Source organism: Sorex fumeus, unplaced genomic scaffold (assembly GCF_029834395.1).
Source record: "Sorex fumeus unplaced genomic scaffold, SorFum_2.1 ptg000032l, whole genome shotgun sequence".
NCBI classification, from domain to species: domain Eukaryota; kingdom Metazoa; phylum Chordata; class Mammalia; order Eulipotyphla; family Soricidae; genus Sorex; species Sorex fumeus.
In genome coordinates, this window is record NW_026606089.1 from 13,491,643 (window position 1) to 13,511,091 (window position 19,449).

Below are 19,449 nucleotides of genomic sequence, written 5' to 3' on the forward strand. Positions count from 1 at the left end.
TAGTTCAGTTAAGGCTTTTAAGAACCGGTCCAGAGGCTGGAGTGATAGCACAGCCCGGGGGTAGGGCGTTTGCATTGCACTGGGCTGACCCAGCTTTCCCAGGTTTGATTCCCAGCATCCCCTGCGGTCCCAGGAGCACTACCAGGAATAATTTCTGAGTACAGAGCCAGGAGTAACCCCTGTGCATCACTGGGTGTGATTCCAAAAAGAAAAAGAAAAAAAAAAAGAACAAATCCAAAATTTCTGACAGTGCTCTCCGTGAGGAGAGGCTGGGATTTTGCAGTTTGTAGATGGGCAAATACAAAGGCTAGATTTTGAGAAAAATACTACTCAGGATTCCACATTTGCTTTGCACACCGCTGACCTGGGTTTGGTCCCCAGCGTCCCATACAGGTCTCCACAGGTGAAGGCCCCCAAATAAAAACAAATGTAAGAATGAGATATTTGTTTGCTTGTTTGCATCACACTCAGCGATACTCAGGGGTTCCTCCTGGCTCTGCACTCAGGAATTACTCCTGGCGAGCCTCGGGGGACCATATGGGATGCGGAGGATTGAATCCAGGTGGGCCACATGGAAGGCAAACACCCTCCCTGCTGTACTATCACTACGGCTCCCGCAAGAATGAGATTTTTTTTTTAACTCCATTTACTTAGGAATTAAAATAGCAAGATCCAGCTAGATGTTATGTGTAAGACACACTTTTAAATACAGAGTTACAACAGCAGAATGTAAACGGATTGAAAGACACACTTTAAAATTCACACTTTAAAATATCGCTGGGGCGATAGCACAGCGGGCAGGGCATTTGCCTTGCACGCGGCCAACCCGGGTTCGATTCACAGTGTCCCATATGGTCCCCTGAGCACCGCCAGGAGGGATTCCTGAGTGCAGAGCCAGGAGTAACCCCTGTGCATTGCCAGGTGTGACCCAAAAGGCAAAAGGCAAAAAAAAAAAAAAAGTTTATACTTGGACGTTCTATCATTATATGACTGAAACTCAGATATGAAAGTTTTGTAGCTTACAGTGATTCAATAAAAAATAAAAATTAAAAGAAGAGTTTATACTTACACTATCTACTAAGTATGGATGTATTACGTTCATTTAAAAACAATGTGCAGGGCACTTGCCTTGCATACAATGACCCAGGCTCAATGCCCAGCACCCCTGATGTCCCCTGCATCCTATTAGGAATCATCTCTGAGCACAGAGCCAAGAATAAGCCCGGAAGGGCTGGAGCAATAGCACAGCGGTAGGGTGTTTGCCTTGCACGCAACCAACCCGGGTTCGATTCCCAGCGTCCCATACGGTCCCCTGAGTAATATGGTCCCCAGGAGTAATTCCTGAGTGCAGAGCCAGGTGTAACCCCTGTGCATTGCCGGGTGTGACCCAAAAAAAAAACAAAAAAAAAAGCCCTGAAGTACTGCTGGGTGTGCCTGCAAAAGAAAAAACAATAAAGTAATAATTAAAAATAAACATTGTGGAGTTCATGCACAATCCAATCAGCTAATCAGTGGCTGAATAAATAGCAGTACTCCTACAAAAAAAAAATAAATAAAATAAATAAAAATAAACATTGTAAAGGGTAGAATACCTGGATCAGCCTTGGCCCCCAAAATATACAGAGAAGAGACAGATGAGAAGCAAAAGGAGGCAAGGATCTAGGTCCATCAGTGGTGTTAAGGACTGACAGAGCTAACTACCCAAACCCCAGTCAACAACACTGAGATCACGAGACCCAAACCTGTCGGTCCGGCAGGCTGAGGGTGAGGAGGTAGGAGAGGGCACACTGGTGGAGGGAAGTCAACACTGACTGCGGGGTCTTTACTGGAGCAATGTGAGTCGAAAATCCAACTCTGAATAAATAGCAGTACTCCTACATTCCAGCTCCCAGAAGCACGCAGCCGCATTCGAGACCGCGCGATATCTTATTATCTCATTCTTGCTTTGGACAACCTGGCAGGCTACCTAATATAACCTGCCCACATGGCAGAGTCTGGCAAACTCCCCGTGGCGTACCCAATATGCCAAATACCAGTAACAATGAAAGGTCTCATTCTCCTATCTCTGAAAGAGCCTTGAATATGGCACTTTTTTAAAAAATCTCAGGGCTAGGACGAAGGAGACGTTACTGGGGCCTGCTCGAGGCAATCGACGAACTCCTACAATAAAAAATAAATAAATCAGGTCAGAGCGATGCACAGCGGGTAGCATGTTTGCCTTGCATACAGCCGACCCGGGTTCAATTCCCAGCATCCCATATGGCCCCCCAAGCACCTCCAGGAGGAATTCCTGAGTGTAGAGCCAGGAGTAACCCCTGAGCATCGCTGGGTGTGACGCAAAAGGCAAAAATAAATAAAAAATAAAATTATAGTGATTATTTCATTAAAAAATAAAATCCAAATTCGCTTTGTAAATCATGGTGCTTTAAAGTAAAGTAAAGTAAAGTCCCCCCCGTTGATCGTCGATTTGCTCGAGCGGGCCCAGTAACGTCTCCATTGGAGACTTTGTTGTGACTGTGTTTGGCATATTGAATACGTCACGGGGAGCTTGCCAGGCTCTGCCGTGCGGGCGAGATACTCTCGGTAGCTTGCCGGGCTCTCCGAGAGGGGTGGAGGAATCGAACTCGGGTCGGCCATGTTGGCTGCGTGCAAGGCAAACGCCCTACCACTGTGCTATCACTCCAGCCCAATCGAGCATGGTGCTTTAATAAAATAAAATTTGGGGGGGGGGGAATGGAATTTAAAAACATAAAATAAAAACAAAACAGAAACAAAGGAAGGTCAGGGAGATATCTCAGAGTTCTGGAGTGCGAGCTCCCCTGAGAACTGCTGAGAGTAACTGGTGAGCACTTGTCTGGAGGAGTCCCCAGCACTGGTGGGTGTGGCCTGAGTCCCACTTACAAAACCAACCCAGATGCCTTCCTTTCAAAAAATGCTTCCTTGCTGAATCACCATCAGCAGGATCGGCAGCAAGTCGTGGGATCATTGGGTTTGGCCTCCCTGTTCGTGGCCCCTCTGGGCGCCGGCTGTTGAAGGTTGGGTGACTGTAGCGGTGTGTTGAAATAGAGTGACAGTGTGTTGCTTACCAGCTCCCTGACATCTCTCTTCACGAACTAGTTCTCTGCTGCATGGTTTGCTCTTCATAAGTATCTCTAAAAGAAAGTTGAGCATCTTTCAAAATTGAAGTCGGGGGTTGGAGCGATAGCACAGCGGGTAGGGCGTTTGCCTTGCATGCGGCTGACCCGGGTTCGATTCCCAGCTTCCCATATGGTCCCCCAAGCACTGCCAGGAGTGATTCCTGAGTGCAGAGCCAGGAGCAACCCCTGAGCATCTCTGGGAGTGACCCAAGAAGCAAAAAAAAGAAAACAAAAAAACCCCCCAGAATTATTGAAGTCGATTTTCTCAAACGCGCGCACTGCTTTGTTGAGTTATAGAATACATGAATTTTGGGGTCAGAGTGGGTAGGGAGGGGGCTTGCTTTGCACACGGCCAACCTGGGTTCGATCCCCCAGCATTCCCATAGGCTCCTCTGAGCACCGCCAGGAGGGATTCCTGAGTGCAGAGCCGGGAGTAACTCCTGAGCAATGCAGGTTCCCCCCCCACCCCCCCCAAATAAAAAACAAACTTGGAAAGTCATTTGTCACCATTCCATAATGATCACAACACATACACCAGGTGTAGGTCCCATCTCAAAAAATCACTTTCTTTGCTTACCTATCAGAAGCAACTTCTTCTTTTATACCTTAAATTTTTTTTAACTGAATCAGGAGATGCAGTTACAAAGTTATTCATCATTCAGTCATACAGTGTTCAAACTCCTTTCACCAGTACGCATTTTGCCACCAATGTCCCAGTTTCCCTCTCCCCTCCCCCGGTTCCCACCCCCACTATGAGATCGTGACAATTCAGTCACAACTTCAGCCGCCCCTTGTCATTCTAGTTTTCTTGCTATTGCCACCATATACCTGCATTTACTTCCTCCTGAATTCCTGAACCCTGGGAGCCATCCAGGGCTCCTGGCGATGTGGATATTTCTGCCTCCTCCTGTGATTGATAAGGTTCTTATTGGCATCTAGAGAGGGGAAATTCTCTTCAGGTTTCTGACTTTGTCCTGAGCCATCAGAAGAATCACTTATCTACGGCTGCTCGAGCTTTATGAAATGCAGTGCTTAACCAAGGCGTGAAAGTCTAAACAGCTTATCGATCCATGGTTCTGCAGAAGGGCTGTGTTAGCAGGCATGAGGGCAGCATGAGTCTTCTTTTACATACCCACCAGAGTGCTTGGGTTACTGGGTCACTGACATTTGGAAAGGAGTTCTTATTTCCGGAGCAATAGGCCTCAACAGTAAGTTTGCAGTTTTCACTAAACAGAGGTGTATATAATAAGGTCTCCATTTTTGTTCCTTTTGGAGTCACACCCAGCGATGCTCAGGGGTTACTCTTGGCTCTTCACTCTGGATTTACTCCTGGTGGTGCTAGGGGCATCATATGGGATGCCAGGGATTGAACCCGGATCAACCACATACAAGGCAAATGCCCTACCCACTGTACTATTGCTCCAGCCCCCGTGTTCCATTTTTAAAGCACAAGTTGAGGAGATGTGACATGATTGTTATCTTGCATACAGCTAACCTTGCCTCTAGCCAATTTCTGGTCCCCCAAGCACCAGGAGTGACCCTTGAATGCAGAGCCAGGATTTTTCAAAATGGAAAAACGAGCCCAGTACTGCTTCCATTTAAAGTGACCAGCTGCAGGGGGTGGAATAAGAGGAGCAGCCTGATGTCTGAAGCTTGGAAGACAGGCACTGACTTCTCGGGAGCAGGGAAAGTGACAGGTGACATCTACTTCCAATAAGAGGCTTACATCTACATTGAACATATATTGCTACCATGACCCCCATCATCAGTTGCTTAGTTCCATCTTCTGGCTAATGTGTTGCAGCTTCTCCATCAGCAGGTGATGCTTCAGCACACACTTGGAGGATGTGGCGAGGGAACCTTCCCTTCAATCTCAGGAACGAACCCCTACCAGCGTCCAACTTCTGAGGTTTCCTCACCTCCGCCTTCAAAACACTGAAGAGAGTTGTGGGAACCCTTGTTTAGATTAAACGGTTCTACAGGATGTTGTATCTGACCAGATTCTCTATCCAGACCACTGCAGCTGTCTCCCTAACTCTGAGAAGACACTTTCACTTTCTTACCATTGGTGGGTTCACTCAAATACCACTTTTATTTTTAAAAAATTTTAAAAAATTTTTTGCTTTTTGGGTCACACACGGCGATGCACAGGGGTTATTGCTGGCTCATGCACTCAGGAATTACTCCTGGCGGTGCTCAGGGGACCATATGGGATGCTGGGAATCGAACCCGGGTCGGCTGCGTGCAAGGCAAATGCCCTACCCACTGTGCTATCACTCCAGCTCCCACAAATACCACTTTTATTTTTAAATTTTGTATGGAATATCCGTGAGACAGACCACTACAAAGCTGTTCACGATTGGGTTTCAGTCACACAATGATCCAACACCCTCCCTCCACCAGTGTACATTTCCACCACCAATGTTCCCCATTTCCCTCCCTGCCCACCATCCCCCAACACCGCCCTCCACCCCTCTCCAGGCTGCCTCTAGGGGAAGCACTTTATTTTCTTTCAGTTTTTAAGTCACAGCCAGCAAAACTCAGGGCTTCCTCCTGACCCTACTCAGGGACACTCCCAGTGGGTTCAGGGCACCATATGGCAGCTGGAGATTGAACCCGGTTCAAGCTGTGCAAAGTAAGTGCCCTCCCTAACTGTACTCTTTCTCTAGCCTCGAATATCATTTTTTATTCCCTGCAAGGACCTGTGCATCACATCCTGGCTTATGGTTTGGCCATGAAGGCCTGCTTTTAGCCTGTGTTGGCTTTTGGCATGACTTCCTCACCAAGTTCAATCATTTCCAGCTTTTAATTTAAAGTGATGAAGAAAAAAAAAGTTCAAGACATGTGACTCTTCCTGACACTTGAACTCTGAAAGGCCGAGGTGGGGTTATTAATGGGCCTAATTTTAAATATTATCAATTCAGAGAACACAGAGGCTTGAGGAGAGAGAGAGAGAGAGAGAGAGAGAGAGAGAGAGAGAGAGAGAGAGAGAGAGAGAGAGAGAGAAAGAGATGGGAAAGTGCGTTTTGATTTTTGGGCTCTCCTAAGCATCCCTTTCCCACAAGTAGAATAACCCTAAAGGCAAATTCTAGTTATGCCAGGCTTGTCACCTGTCACCTCAATCCTTTTTGGTTTTTTTTTGGCTTTTTGGGTCATAGCTGGCAATGCACAGGGACTACTCCTGGCTTTGCACTCAGAAATCACTCCTAGAAGTGCTCGGGAGGCCATATGGGATGCTGGGAATCGAACCCAGGTCGGCCACGTGCAAGGCAAACGCCCTCCCTGCTGTACTATCGCTTCAGCCCCACTGCAATCCTTTTTCAACTTGCTCTACAAATCTAAAATCTTAAATCAGTATTTTCCTTCTGGGTTTTGGGCCACACCCAACAGTGCTCAGGGGCTACTCCTGGCTCTGTGCTCAGGAATTACTTCCAGTGGTTTTTGGGGAATCAGGCAGAGCTGGGGGTGGAACCTAGAATTTCAATATGCAAATCATAGCACTCAGTCCATGGAGATATCGCACTGGCCCTGAAACCTTCAAAGACTTTTAGGGCAAGAAATCTAAGTCAGGATATTCTGTGCTAATTTTTTTTTTCTTTTTGGGTCACACCCAGCGATGCTCAGGGTTTACTCCTGGCTCTGCACTCAGGAATTACTCCTGACGGTGCTCAGGGGACCATATGGGATTCCGGGAATTGAACCTGGGTCAGCTGCGTGCAAGGCAAATGCCCTTCCCGCTGTACTATCGCTCCGGCCCTGTGCTAACTAGTTTTAAAAATATTTATTTATTATTTTTGCTTTTGGGGTCACACCCCGCAGTGCACAGGGGTTACTTCTGCCTCATGCATTCAAGAATTACTACTGGCGGTACTCAGGGGACCATATGGGATGCTGGGAATTGAACCCGGGTCCGGCGCATGCCAGGCAAACGCCCTACCCGCTGTGCTATTGCTCCAACCCCCTAATTTTAAAAATATTTAAAAGCAACAATAACAAGAGAAGTTAAGCCCAGAGTCACCAACTTGGGAAAATAAGGAATCCAAACTTCAACAGCCAAAATTTAAAATGTGACTGGGCACCCTGGTGGAGGGAAGGAGACACCGGTGGAGGGGTTGTGCTGGAATATAGAATGTCTAAAGCCCAAATATGAATCACGATCACGATCACGACCATCCTGTTATTCGTCGATTGCCTCAAGCAGGCCCCAGTAACATCTCCTTCGTCCTAGCCCTGAGATTTTTAAAAAAAGTGCCACATTAAAGACTCTTTCAGGGTTAGGAGAATGAGACCCATCATTGTTACTGGTATTTGGCATATTGGGCACGCCATGGGGAGTTTGCCAGACTCTGCCATGTGGGCAGGTTACACTCGGTAACCTGCCGGTTTGTCCAAAGTAGGAATGAGATAATAAGATGAATATGAATGAATATGAATAATATGAATAACCTTGTAAATCACAGTGCTTTGTTTAAAATTTTTTAATTTAATTTATTTCTTTAGTTCGGTCTTTTCCTTTAAAAAAATCTTTAATAGAAAAATTTAAAAAAAAACAGGCATTACTTTGGCTTTCTGTCATTTCCTCTTTCTTTTTATGTTGGTGTGTTATAGTTTTTCACTGTAACCAAGAATGCCACTTGAGAATCTAGTATTGACGTACTAATGCCTTGTCTAAAACAGTCTTTGCTATTACTCTATGCAGCATCAACAGCTAGTACTTAAAGACGCTTTTAGGGACTCTACTTGTGTTTACCTGGAAACAATTGATTCCCTTTAGAATTCTGGTATTTCAGACCGCTTTAATCACAGCAGTTTGCAGTTCTCCGTGTACCTGTTGTCCATTTGTATACTTATTGTCATTGATGAAGTGTCTCTGTCTCTTTCCCCTGGGAAAGTAAATTTTTAAAGTTCTCATTACAAGGGGGAAAAACATGTAACTATGGTGATGGATATTTTGGTGACTGTTTTACAACTCACACAAAATATTCTGTAGACAGAAATGCGTAAGCCAGTACTGAGAGATAGTCAAGTTAAAAATTGGTGAGATACCGTCTTCTTGGATTGGAAATCTATTGTTACAATGTAAATTCCTCCCAAACTGATTAATTAACTCAAAAGCCAAGCAAGGGGGCTGGAGCGCTAACACAGAGGGTAGGGCGTTTGCCTTGCATGCAGCTGACCCGGGTTTGATTCCCGGCATCCTATATGGTCCCCCGAGCACCGCCAGGAGTAATTCTTGAGTGCAGAGCCAAGAATTAACCCTGAGCATTGCTGGGTGTGACCTAAAAAGAAAAAAAAAAAGCCAAGCAGGTCTGTTTCTGTATAAATAAGCTTGGATCAGAACGATTGTCCAGGGGTTAAGGCACTCGCCTTGCATGTGACAGACTCTGGTCACAGGAATCCCATATGGTCACAGCATCTGAGTATGGTCAGGAACGACCCTTGAACACAGACAAGGAGCAGCCCCTGAGCAAACACTCACTGTGGCCCCAAATCTCCCTAAATCAGTGAGTTCTTTCTAAAATGTGTCTAAAATAGCGGGGAGGGGGGGAGTGTTTAGGGGACCGCAGCTGACTGTGTTCAAGGCTTACTCCTGGCTCTGCACTTTGGGATTACTCCTGGTGGACTTTGGGGACCATATGGGATGCTGGGGAGCAAACTCGGGTCTGCCATGTGGGAGGGAAGCGCCCTACCTGCCGTGCTATCTCTCTGGCCGCTAAAAATGTTTTGATAAAGAACAAATATGAAAGATTGATTCAAGATTTGCTAGAAGACCAAAAGTAAGTACAGAGAGAGAGAGAGAGAGAGAGAGTAAGAAGGGAATTGTCTGTGATAGAGGCAGGAGGTGGGGTGGAGTGTGGGTGGCGGGAGGGATACTGGAGACATTGGTGGTGGAAAATGTGCACTGATGGAGGGATGGGTGTATGAACTGAAACTCAATTATGAAAGCTTTGTAACTGTAGCTTATGGTGGTAAGGTAAAGGCCCTCCCGTTGATCGTCGATTTGCTCGAGCGGGCCCAGTAACGTCTCCATTGGAGACTTTGTTGTTACTGTGTCTGGCATATCGAATACTCTCGGTAGCTGTAGCTTATGGTGATTCATTAAAAAAATTTTTTTTTTAAAAAGACTTGCTAGAAGGGCTAGTACACAGGAGGTCAACTGGGGACATTGGTGGTGGAAAATGTATCCTGGGGGAGGTAGTATGTGTGTAATATTGTATGACTGAAATCCAAACATGAACAACTTTGTAGCTGTGTATCTCACTGTGACTCAATAAAAAACATTTTTGATTAAAAAAAAAGGGGCTAGTGTGAAGGTTAAGTTGCCGGCCTTGCATGAGGCTGATGTGGCTTTGTTTCCAGCATCACGGATGGTACCATAAGAACTGCCAGGAGTGACCCTGGGCCGAGTCAGGAGTGAGCTCTGCACACCACTGGGTGTGGCTCAACCTCCGTCCTTCAGTTAAAAAAAAAAAAAAAAAATATATATATATATACATATAGGTGCCAGAAAGACATTGTAGTCGTTAAGACACACACACACTGCACATGACCATCCGTTTCCAAGGTTAAAGTGTCCAGTGGAAGGACTAAGAAGCAAAAAGGAAGAATAAGCGAAGACACTTGGAAAGGTGAGTGGGTGAATTTAAGTAAGAATTCACTGGTTTGGCACTCGGTGACCTTTCGGGCCGTGGGCGGGGCGCGGTCCTGCGAGAGCTGCGGGAGCTGCAGGGCCCAGGGTCCAGCCGCCGCGATGCTTCAGAGCCTAATGAGGACCGTGTGGACGCCCATGAGGCCCCACTACACGCAGGTCTACCGGGAGATCTGGGTGGGCATGGGGCTCAGGCGCTTCATCATCCACAAGATCAGGAGTGCAGATGAAAGAAGTAAAGCTTTGAAAGGTTCGAGTCCGGCGCCCGCCCATGGCCACCACTGACCAGCCGCTCCCGGAGTGCTGGGCACTGACCAGCGGCAGCCCTGCTGTGAATGTCAGCATGCTGTTCGGAGGGGCCGTGGACGGCCAGTGGACTGTAGGGAAGCCTGTCCTCGTGGCACAAATAAATGTCCTGTAAGATGCGCCCACAAAAAAAAAAAAAAAGAATTTACTGGTTTATCAAGCAAGCAAAAATGTTTTAAGGCTGTAGCACTGTAGCACTTTCCTCTGTCGTTCATCGATTTGGTCGAGTGGGCACCAGTAATGTCTTCATTGTGAGACTTGTTACTGTTTTTGGCATATCGAATCCGCCACGGGGAGCTTGCCAGGCTCTGCCGTGTGGGTGGGATATTCTCGGTAGCTTGCTGGGTTCTCCAAGAGGGATGGAGGAATCGAACCCGGGTCGGCCGCGTGCAAGGCAAACGCCCTACCCGCTGTGCTATCACTCCAGCCCTGTTTTAATACTAAGAAAAAAAAATAATGGGTCCAATATATACTTCCTTCTGCAATGAAAAGCTCCCCTCTGAAGGATGAGCCTTATCTAAGGTCTCCAGAATGGAATTTATAGGGGTCATAAAGAGAGTATATGGGTAAGGCATGTACTATCATATATACTTGGCGTGCACATGGCCAACTCTGGTTTGACTCCCTGCACCTCATTTGATCCCCCCAATACTGCCAGGAATGATCCCTAAGCAAAAACAGGGATAAGCCCTGTGCACACTTGGGTGCGGTCATATAGCCCAAAATAAATAAATATTTTAAAATAATCCAGACAGGGTTGGGGCTGGAGAGATAGTATCTTACATGCAGCTGACCCGGGTTTGATCCCTGGCACCCCATATGATCCTCCAAAACCCTATCAGGTGTAACACCTGAGCACAGAGCCAGGAGTAAGCCCTGATGTGCACAGCTGGGTGTGGCCCCCAAATTAAATTTTTTTAAATTAAAAAATAATCAAAACAGGAGGGTCTTAAAGAGATACTTGGATGCCCATATTGATAACAGCATTATTCACAAGTTGAAAAGTGTCAGCAACCCAAATGTCCATCAGTGAAGAAGTAAACAGAATATGGTATACAGCTATGGTGGAATATTATTAATTCCCTTAAAAAGGAAATTCTGATGCATGCTATGATATGAATCCTGAAAATATTACGCTAACAAGCTGATCACAAAAAGAAAGTGTTGCACGATTCCACTTATTTAATATTCACTTTAGTCAAAATCATAGAAGGTAGGATGGCGGTTGCCAGGAGCCAGGGGAAAGGTAAATGGGGTTAGTTTAATGGATGGAAATAGTTTCAGTCACACAAGATGAAAAGAGCCACAGTGCTGCATGCACAACTCTGGAAATGGAGGGGCTGGAGGGACAGGCGCAAAACAAGCATGACCAGAGGGAAGGGCACTTGGCAGACCAGGGTTCGAGCACCTGGCATCCCATGTGGTCCCCTGAACACCACCAGGAGAAATTCTAAGTGCAGAACTAGGAATAGCCTCGAGTATTACTGAGTGTGGGCCTCCAAACAAACAAAGAAAGATGAATGTATTAAATAGTAAAGTATACTTTAAGATGACTGGCATCATAAATTTATTTATTTTTTTGAGGGGTGTGACACCCAGTAGTGCTCAGGGACTGTTCCTGAATTAAAGTCCAATGCCATAGGACAATGGCTAAAATGTGTTAACGGTAATCGGGCATAATGACTCTGGTGGTGTGAGAACATGGCACAACCACTTGGCAAATCTATTTGGCAGTCTGTCCTAGAATTAGATGTGTATTTGTCTTATAATTTGAAAGACGATTTCCTGAGAAACAAAAACATTGCGTCAGAAACGTTTCAGCACCATTAAACGTTCCTTTATCTCTAGTGGGAACAGTGAGAAGAACTAAAAACAAGAAAACCCAAAATACTCTAAAATAAGTGCATTTTTAAACATCAAATACAGCCCACCGAAGGAGTATCACTCAGCAATGAAAATAACTGAAGGGTCTGCGACACTAAGGAATCTCAGGACCCTTAACGTAGTGAAAGAAGCCAGACGCAAAAAAGCACAGATCCTATGCTTCAGTAATATGAAACTCCAGAGCAGGCTAGTCTAATTTACAGTCTGAGAGAACAGTTCAAAGCGTTCCTGGGGTAGACGGCGGCCGCCTGTCAGGTGAGAAACACAAGGAAACTTTTCAGAGTCGTGGCTGGTTTTCCACCACTGGTCCTTGGACCATGGCCCATTCACTGGTGCAAAAGGTTGAAAACTACCGTGGGATAGCAACGCAAGTGTGTCTTGCTTCTGGGAAGGATGGCAAGAGAGTGCACTTAACAAAACTCTTCCAACTGCGCGCTTAAAAGGGGTGCATTTTACTCTATGTAAATCATAGCTCAGTGCAGTTACCACCTTTTTGCACATTAAAGCAGAACACAGTTTATCCCTTATAAAATAGGGGTAATCATACTTTACGTGAGCCGAGTAGATGGGTCAGGATTAGGTTTATGTGAAACACTTTGGATCTGGCACACAATAAAATGTCAAAAACTCTTAAAGGATAAGCTCTTCTTAAATTCAAATAACGGTGTAACAGAGCCACTGTAATCCAGTGACTCTCAACCACGGGCAATTTTGCTCTCCAGAGGACACTGGGAAATGTCTGGAGAGGTTTTTGACAGGGAGCTAAGGGGGTGGGGACAGAAGTATGACTGGTATCTAGTGAATACAGATCGCAAACACTGTTAAACATTCTATAATGCATGAACAGTCGTTACAACCAAAAATGATCTGCAGCTAGTACTGCGGACTTGAGAATCCCAGCACAATGCACAGAAAGAAAACGCATGAAGTGTGCATAATCCACATGGAATTCAAACCCAAATGGAAATATAAATATCATCTACAAAGAGAAAAGCAGGTAAGGAACAAAGAATAAAAACATGGCTAGGAAACAGAGAAAGTTCTGCACGTACTCCATGGGGAAATGTAAGATGAATACATGAAATGGCGTTCTAAAACCAATTATGTAGCATGGGACAAACATTCATATTGTCATGAGAACTAAAGTCTGTAGCATGTGCCAAAGATGAGCAGGCAAATTTCTAAAGGAAGAGCTGGAGCAATAGCACAGTGGGTAGGGCATTTGCCTTGTACGTGGCCAACCCGGGTTCGGTTCCCAGCATCCCATATGGTGCCCTGAGCACCGCCAGGGGTAATTCCTGAGTGCAGCGCCAGGAGTAACCCCTGTGCATTGCCAGGTGTGACCCAAAAAAGCAAAAAAAAAAAAAAACAAACTTCTAAAGGAATACTAGGATATATACATATACATGAATAATTATAAATGCATTTAAATCATCATTATAATATCTATCTTTAGTGATAGAGAAAAATGGCCAAAACTGAGTTATATGCTACTTTAAATTCTGTTCTGCTTTCCAAAATGCTGTAAGCTTTTAAACGATCTTGAACTGTCACTAAATACCTATTTCATACCAGGTAGTATGCAAAGTGCTTTATAAACTTTTTCTTTCATTCCTCACAATAAATCTACATTGTCCATATCAGTGATTCCTTTGCACAGACGGAATAAGCTATGTCTCCCAGAGACAACTGAATCAATGCACAAGGTCAGCAAGTGGCAGGACCTGGACTCAGGTCCTTTTTTTTTTTTTTTTGGCTTTTTGGGTCACACCCAGTGATGCTCAGGGGTTACTCCTGGCTCTGCACTCAGGAATTACTCCTGGCGGTGCTCAGGGGACCATATGGGATGCTGGGGATCGAACCCAGGTCAGCCCGCGTACAAGGCAAACGCCATAACCGCTGTGCTATTGCTCCAGGCCTGGACTCAGGTTCTCTACTGAGAAGTCCAGTCCAGTCTCCCTGACAGTGAAGAGGTAACACAAGCCATTTTCTAATGCCTGAGCAAATATCAAGAATATTTCTAATTCTCACAAACCTCATCTCAAAATAATTCTGGGCAGATGTGGAAAATGAAATGACAAAATAAAGTTATGTACACAGAAGAACATGCATAGATATGAAATCACGTATGTAATTTCCATGGCTCACAAAGTCAGAATTAGAGTTCTGATTACATTTGAAAGATGATGGTAATTTTTCTTCTTGGGTTTTGGGCTACTCTCTGTGGTGCTCAGGACTGACTCCTGGCAGTGCTCAGGGAACCATATGGGGTGCCAGTGATGGAACTGGGGTAGGCTGTGTGAAAGGCAACAGCCTTAGTCTCTAGACCGTCTCTCCAGTCCCATTCAGACTTCTTTACATAGTAATGACTTTATTAACTGATGCATAAAATTAGCATTTCAAACACCCACATGATATTGTTGGAAATCTTTTGGTTTGCCTAAGCGAAAGCCATATTACTCTCACTAGGATGAGCTCTTTGCTTCGGAGCGATGTTAAAGAGAGTAATCCTGGTGATTGGGGGAGGCATCATTTGCTCAATCCTTTCAGGCCTCTTGTCTGTAAACCTTCTCTTTTTTTGAGGACTGAAGATTAGATAAGAGGGATAAATAAAGACTTTAGAATAAGGTCTGAGCTACAGGTGGTGGGGCGGGGTGGATAGTTAGAGAAGTCCACTATGACAGTGATAACCGGAAATGATCATTCTGGACCAGATCTGAGTGCTAGAAGTAGGTAAAGAGATAAGCATAACCTTTTTTTTTTTTTTTTTTTTTTTTGCTTTTTGGGTCATACCCAGCGATGCTCAGGGGTTACTCCTGGCTCATGTACTCAGGAATTGCTCCTGGCGGTGCAAGGGACCATATGGGGTGCTGGGAACCGAACCTGTGTCAGCCATGTTGGCTGCATGCAAGGCAAACGCCCTACCTGCTGTGCTATCGCTCCAGCCCCAAGCATAACTTTTTGTTACCTGTATTGCAAGGCATAATTCTCCAAAAGACAGAAGAGAAAGAGAGTGAGAGAGAAAGAAGAAAAGTGCCTGCCACAGAGGTCTGCCGGGGGGGAGGAGGGTGTTGTTGATGGGAGGGAAACTGAGGACTTTGACAGGAAATGTGCAGTGATGAAGGGAGAGGTATTGGAACATTGCATGACTGAGACACTCATGTACAACTTTGTCACTGTGTATCTCACTGTTATTCAATTCAAAAAAGGAATAAATGGCTTAAGAGGTTCCTCTCTATATTCAGAAATTCACGGTCCTCCTGTTGTGCATCGATTTGCTCCAGCGGGCCCAATAACATCTCCATCGTGAGACTTGTTACTGTGTTTGGCATATCGAATACGTCACGGGGAGCTGCCAGGCTTCGCCGTGAGGGCGAGATACTCTCGGTAGCTTGCCGGCTCTCCAAGAGGGGTGGAGGAATCGAACTTGGGTCAGCCAAGTCGGCTGCGTGCAAGGCAAACGCCCTACCGCTGTGCTATCGCTCCAGCCCATCCAGAAATTATGAAATTATATTTCATTTTATGTGCGTGTCCACAGAAAATGCTTAAATTTTGTCCAGTTTTTTGATGCCAACAATTTTTGTCACTTTTTCTTAATATGTTCCTTTTACATATTAACGTAAACCATTAACTTTTGAGTTAATGGTTACTACCTCCTTCACTACTCCTACCCTCAATATTCCCTCATTCTACCATGTTCTTTTTTTTTTCTTTTTCATTCATTTTTTTGCGATAGCACAGCGGGTAGGGCGTCTGCCTTGCACGCAGCCAACATGGCCGGCCCGAGTTCGATTCCTCCGCCCCTCTCGGAGAGCCTGGCAAGCTACCGAGAGTATTCGACATGCCAGACACAGTAACAACAAAGTCTCCAATGGAGACGTTACTGGGCCCGCTTGAGCAAATCGACGATCAACGGGAGGGCCTTTACCTTTACCTTTTACCTAGCTAATTTTGAATTTTCTCTCTTTCCCAGGATAAATAAGTCTAAACTTTGTTATTTATTTATCTTTTTAGTGAAGGAGTTTTTTTTTTTAATGGAATTTAGAACGATACAAAGGATGGGGGAGGAGGAAAGGAAATCGTATTGGAGAGGGAATACGAGCTTGAAAGAGAAAGCAGGCAGAGACAGAGAAACAATCAAGTGAGATACGAATTGAAGGGAGAATACAGGCTTGAAGAGAAAGCCTACCGGAAGCTCCCCGTGGCGTATTCGATATGCCAAACACAGTAACAACAAAGTCTCATAATGGAGACGTTATTGGGCCCGCTCGAGCAAATCGATGAACAACAGGAGGACAGTCACAGTAAGGACAGTGACAGTAATGCTTATTCTGATTTTGATTTTTTTTTTAAATTTTTGTTTTTTTAGGTAACCCTTGGCGATGCTCAGGGGTTCCTCCTGGCTCATGCACTCAGGAATTACCCCTGGCGGTGCTTGAGGGACCATATGGGATGCTGGGAATCAAACCCGGGTTGGCCGCGTGCAAGGCAAACACCCTACCCGCTGTACTATCACTCAGGCCCTTATTTTGGTTTTGGGGACTAAACCTGGTGGATCTCTAGTTCGTGGTGCTGAGAATCAAACCCAGGGCTTTATTTATGCGAGGCAGGGAGGACTCCACCATGAGTCACATCCCCAGGTCATCTTCAGGATGTCGGTGTTTTGCGTTTGGCCTTGCTTTGGGGCCACACCCAGTGGTGCTCAGGACTGGCTCCTGGCAGTGCTAGAGGGACCAATCATATGGAGAGGCTAGTGACCAAGCTGGCTGCATGCACCTGACCTCCTGTGTTATCTCTGGTCGCAATTCTTACAGTTTTTAATTTTTTTTTACTTTACTACGAATCCTTGGCTGAGAAAGAGAGACATTATTTTCAGTCTAACGGTTTTGGGTTACAAAGGGAAAGAAAGAGTAAAAGAGAATGTGCCTGCCACAGAGGTGGCAGGGGAGGGGGGAACGGGGGGTGGGAGGTTACTGGGAGCATTGATGGTGGAGAATGGGCACTGGTGGATGAATGGGTACTTGATCATTGTATGACTGAAATGTAAGGACGAAAGTTTGTGAGTCTGTAACTGTACCTCACGGTGATTCATTGAAAAAAAAATAATAATGATGGTTTTGGGTTCTGTGTGCTGTGTGCAGCAACTATGCTCTATAAAGTAAAGTAAGTAAGTAAAGGCCCTCCCGTTGATCATCGATTTGCTCGAGCGGGCCCAGTAACGTCTCCATTGGAGACTTTGTTGTTACTGTGTCTGGCATATCGAATACTCTCGGTAGCTTGCTGGGCTTTCCAAGAGGGGCGGAGGAATCGAACTCGGGTCGGCCATGTTGGCTGCGTGCAAGGCAGACGCCCTACCCGCTGTGCTATCGCTCCAGCCCTATAGACTAGAGAATTAGCCAACACTGATAAAAGTTACAGAGATGCTCTAAAATATTCTAATTTTTCTCGGGTAGTAAAGCATGTTAACCACAAATCCATCCACAATGTTTTCAATGCTACTTTTATTTCAGTTTGCGGTACATCTGGGGGAGATACAATAACCAAAACGACTATAGGGGGCTGTACTACTGTAGTACAGAATTTATGATGCTTGTCTTGCATCAACCAGGGTTGATCCCCAGCATCCCATATGGTCCACCAAGTACTGTGAGGAATAATTCTTGGGTACAGAACCAGGAGTAAGCCCTGAGCATTGCTGGAATTGGCCCCAAAACAAATAGACAGTATTACCTTATTATTTTCTTGGTTCCTGAAGTACCTGTCTTAAATAAGCGTTCAAATCTGCACTTGCTCTTTCTTACCTCAGGGATTTTGACCATAATTGTTCTTTCCATAATTAAGAAAAGTCATTTGACATAAAGATTGCAAACATATCTTTTTTTTTTCTTCTTGGGTCACACCCGGTGATGCTCAGGGGTTACTCCTGGCTTTGCACTCAAGAATTACTCCTGGCGGGTTGCTCAGGGGACCATATGGGATGCTGGGAATCAAACCCAGGTTGGCCGCGTGCAAGACAAACGCCCTACCCACTGTGCTATCACTCCAGCCCCTGCAAGCATATCTCTTAGTGAAAAGATCAGACTTAAATTTTTTTTAAAAATCTGGTTTAGTAATCATTGTTTAGTGATTTTTGCACAAGTCATATAACTGAGATCTCTGAATTTCAGCACTCCCCTTCCCCCCCGGGCCACATGCACGTTCAAAAACCTCACCCATGATGATGATCTGGGAGAACGTCTGGCATATACTAGGCAACCCAAGCTAATCTCATCTTCTAAGCTCCCTGAGAACCAGATGCATTTGCCTCGAATTCTTACCATCCAAGCAACAAGTGCTTTCCACATCACAGAAATGCACCCAATTGCAGGCACTGTCTTGGGAAGAAGCTTCTAGCTTTTGGGTCAACACTTCATTTTCGGTTTCTAATGTGTTTTTAGGTAACCTTGGCTCCACTTGAAGTCTTTCAGTGTCAGACACACGAGAGAGGGTTTCTACAGAAGTCCCTTTACCTTTCATTCTTATGCTCATCTTTCAATAGCTACCTGTGTTTCTTAGAATATGCTTACAACTCTCTTACTCCAAGGGCCAGGTCCATAGCATGGCGGGCAAGGTGTTTGCCTTGCACACGGTGGACCCAGTTCAATCCCCCGCATTCCATACAGTCCAGAGGGGTGATCCCTGGATGATTTGGACAGTCAGGTGTAAGCCCTGCACAGAGATGCGGGTGGCTCAAAACAAAACAAACCAAACCTCTGCTCCAACTTAACTCCCTCTTTAGTTCCAATTTATCTTCCCTTCCTGCTTAAGACTTCTGCCTGCTACCCACTCCCTAAATAGTCCAAACTCCTTCCAGCCTCCTGGTCTGTTTTCCTCTATCTGGAAGGCCTCTCAGGCTGGATTATTTATAACCTTCGCCTCCAACTTGGCCTCCTGAGACTGAGTCCAGCCGGCCACTCCTCTGCCTCCCTTATTTGAATTTATTCGCGGCCATCGCTGGACACTGCCAAACGCTCTGCTGTTTCCAAGTGAGGCCAAGACCTTCATCTATTTCATCCCCAGCTGCCTTTGAGCACTGCCGGTGATCCGAGGCTACTGCTCGTCCGAGGGCCACCCTTGGGCGCTCAGGGTGCAAGCCCAGGTGCAAGCCCAGGTGGTGGGGGTCAGTGTAGGTACCTCTGACCTGAACGTGTCCTGCTCCTTGATCTGAAGGGCAAGTTCCTGTCCTAAGAGGGACTCACTCTCTTTGTCCTTTATCTGGCTTTTGGGTCACACCTGGCGATGCTCAGGGTTACTCCTGGCGGTGCTGGGGGGCCCATGGGGGATGCTGGGAATCGAACCCGGGTCGGCCGCGTGCAAGGCAGACGCCCTCCCCGCTGTGCTACGGGTCCTAAGGGGGCCTTTCTCGACTGGGAGTGTCGGGTCGTCAGGCGCTTCGCGGGATCCTGGCTTCGGGGCAGAGGCCGGTGCAGGTGC

At 45.9% G+C, this 19,449-nt stretch overlaps 1 protein-coding gene across 1 annotated transcript; it reads left to right on the forward strand.

Moving 5' to 3' along the window:
* The first annotated feature begins 9,875 nt into the window (after window positions 1-9,875).
* On the forward strand, window positions 9,876-10,212 carry LOC130025699 (ATP synthase subunit ATP5MJ, mitochondrial-like). The gene has a single exon (XM_056116459.1). The coding sequence runs from the start codon at window positions 9,889-9,891 to the stop codon at window positions 10,069-10,071; it is 183 nt and encodes a 60-aa protein (XP_055972434.1). The 5' UTR covers window positions 9,876-9,888; the 3' UTR covers window positions 10,072-10,212.
* Window positions 10,213-19,449: the final 9,237 nt, after the last annotated feature.

Coding starts and splice junctions, on each gene's coding strand:
- LOC130025699 (XM_056116459.1), top strand. CDS start 9,889: ATGCTTCAGAGCCTAATGAGGACCGTGTGGACGCCCATGAGGCCCCAC.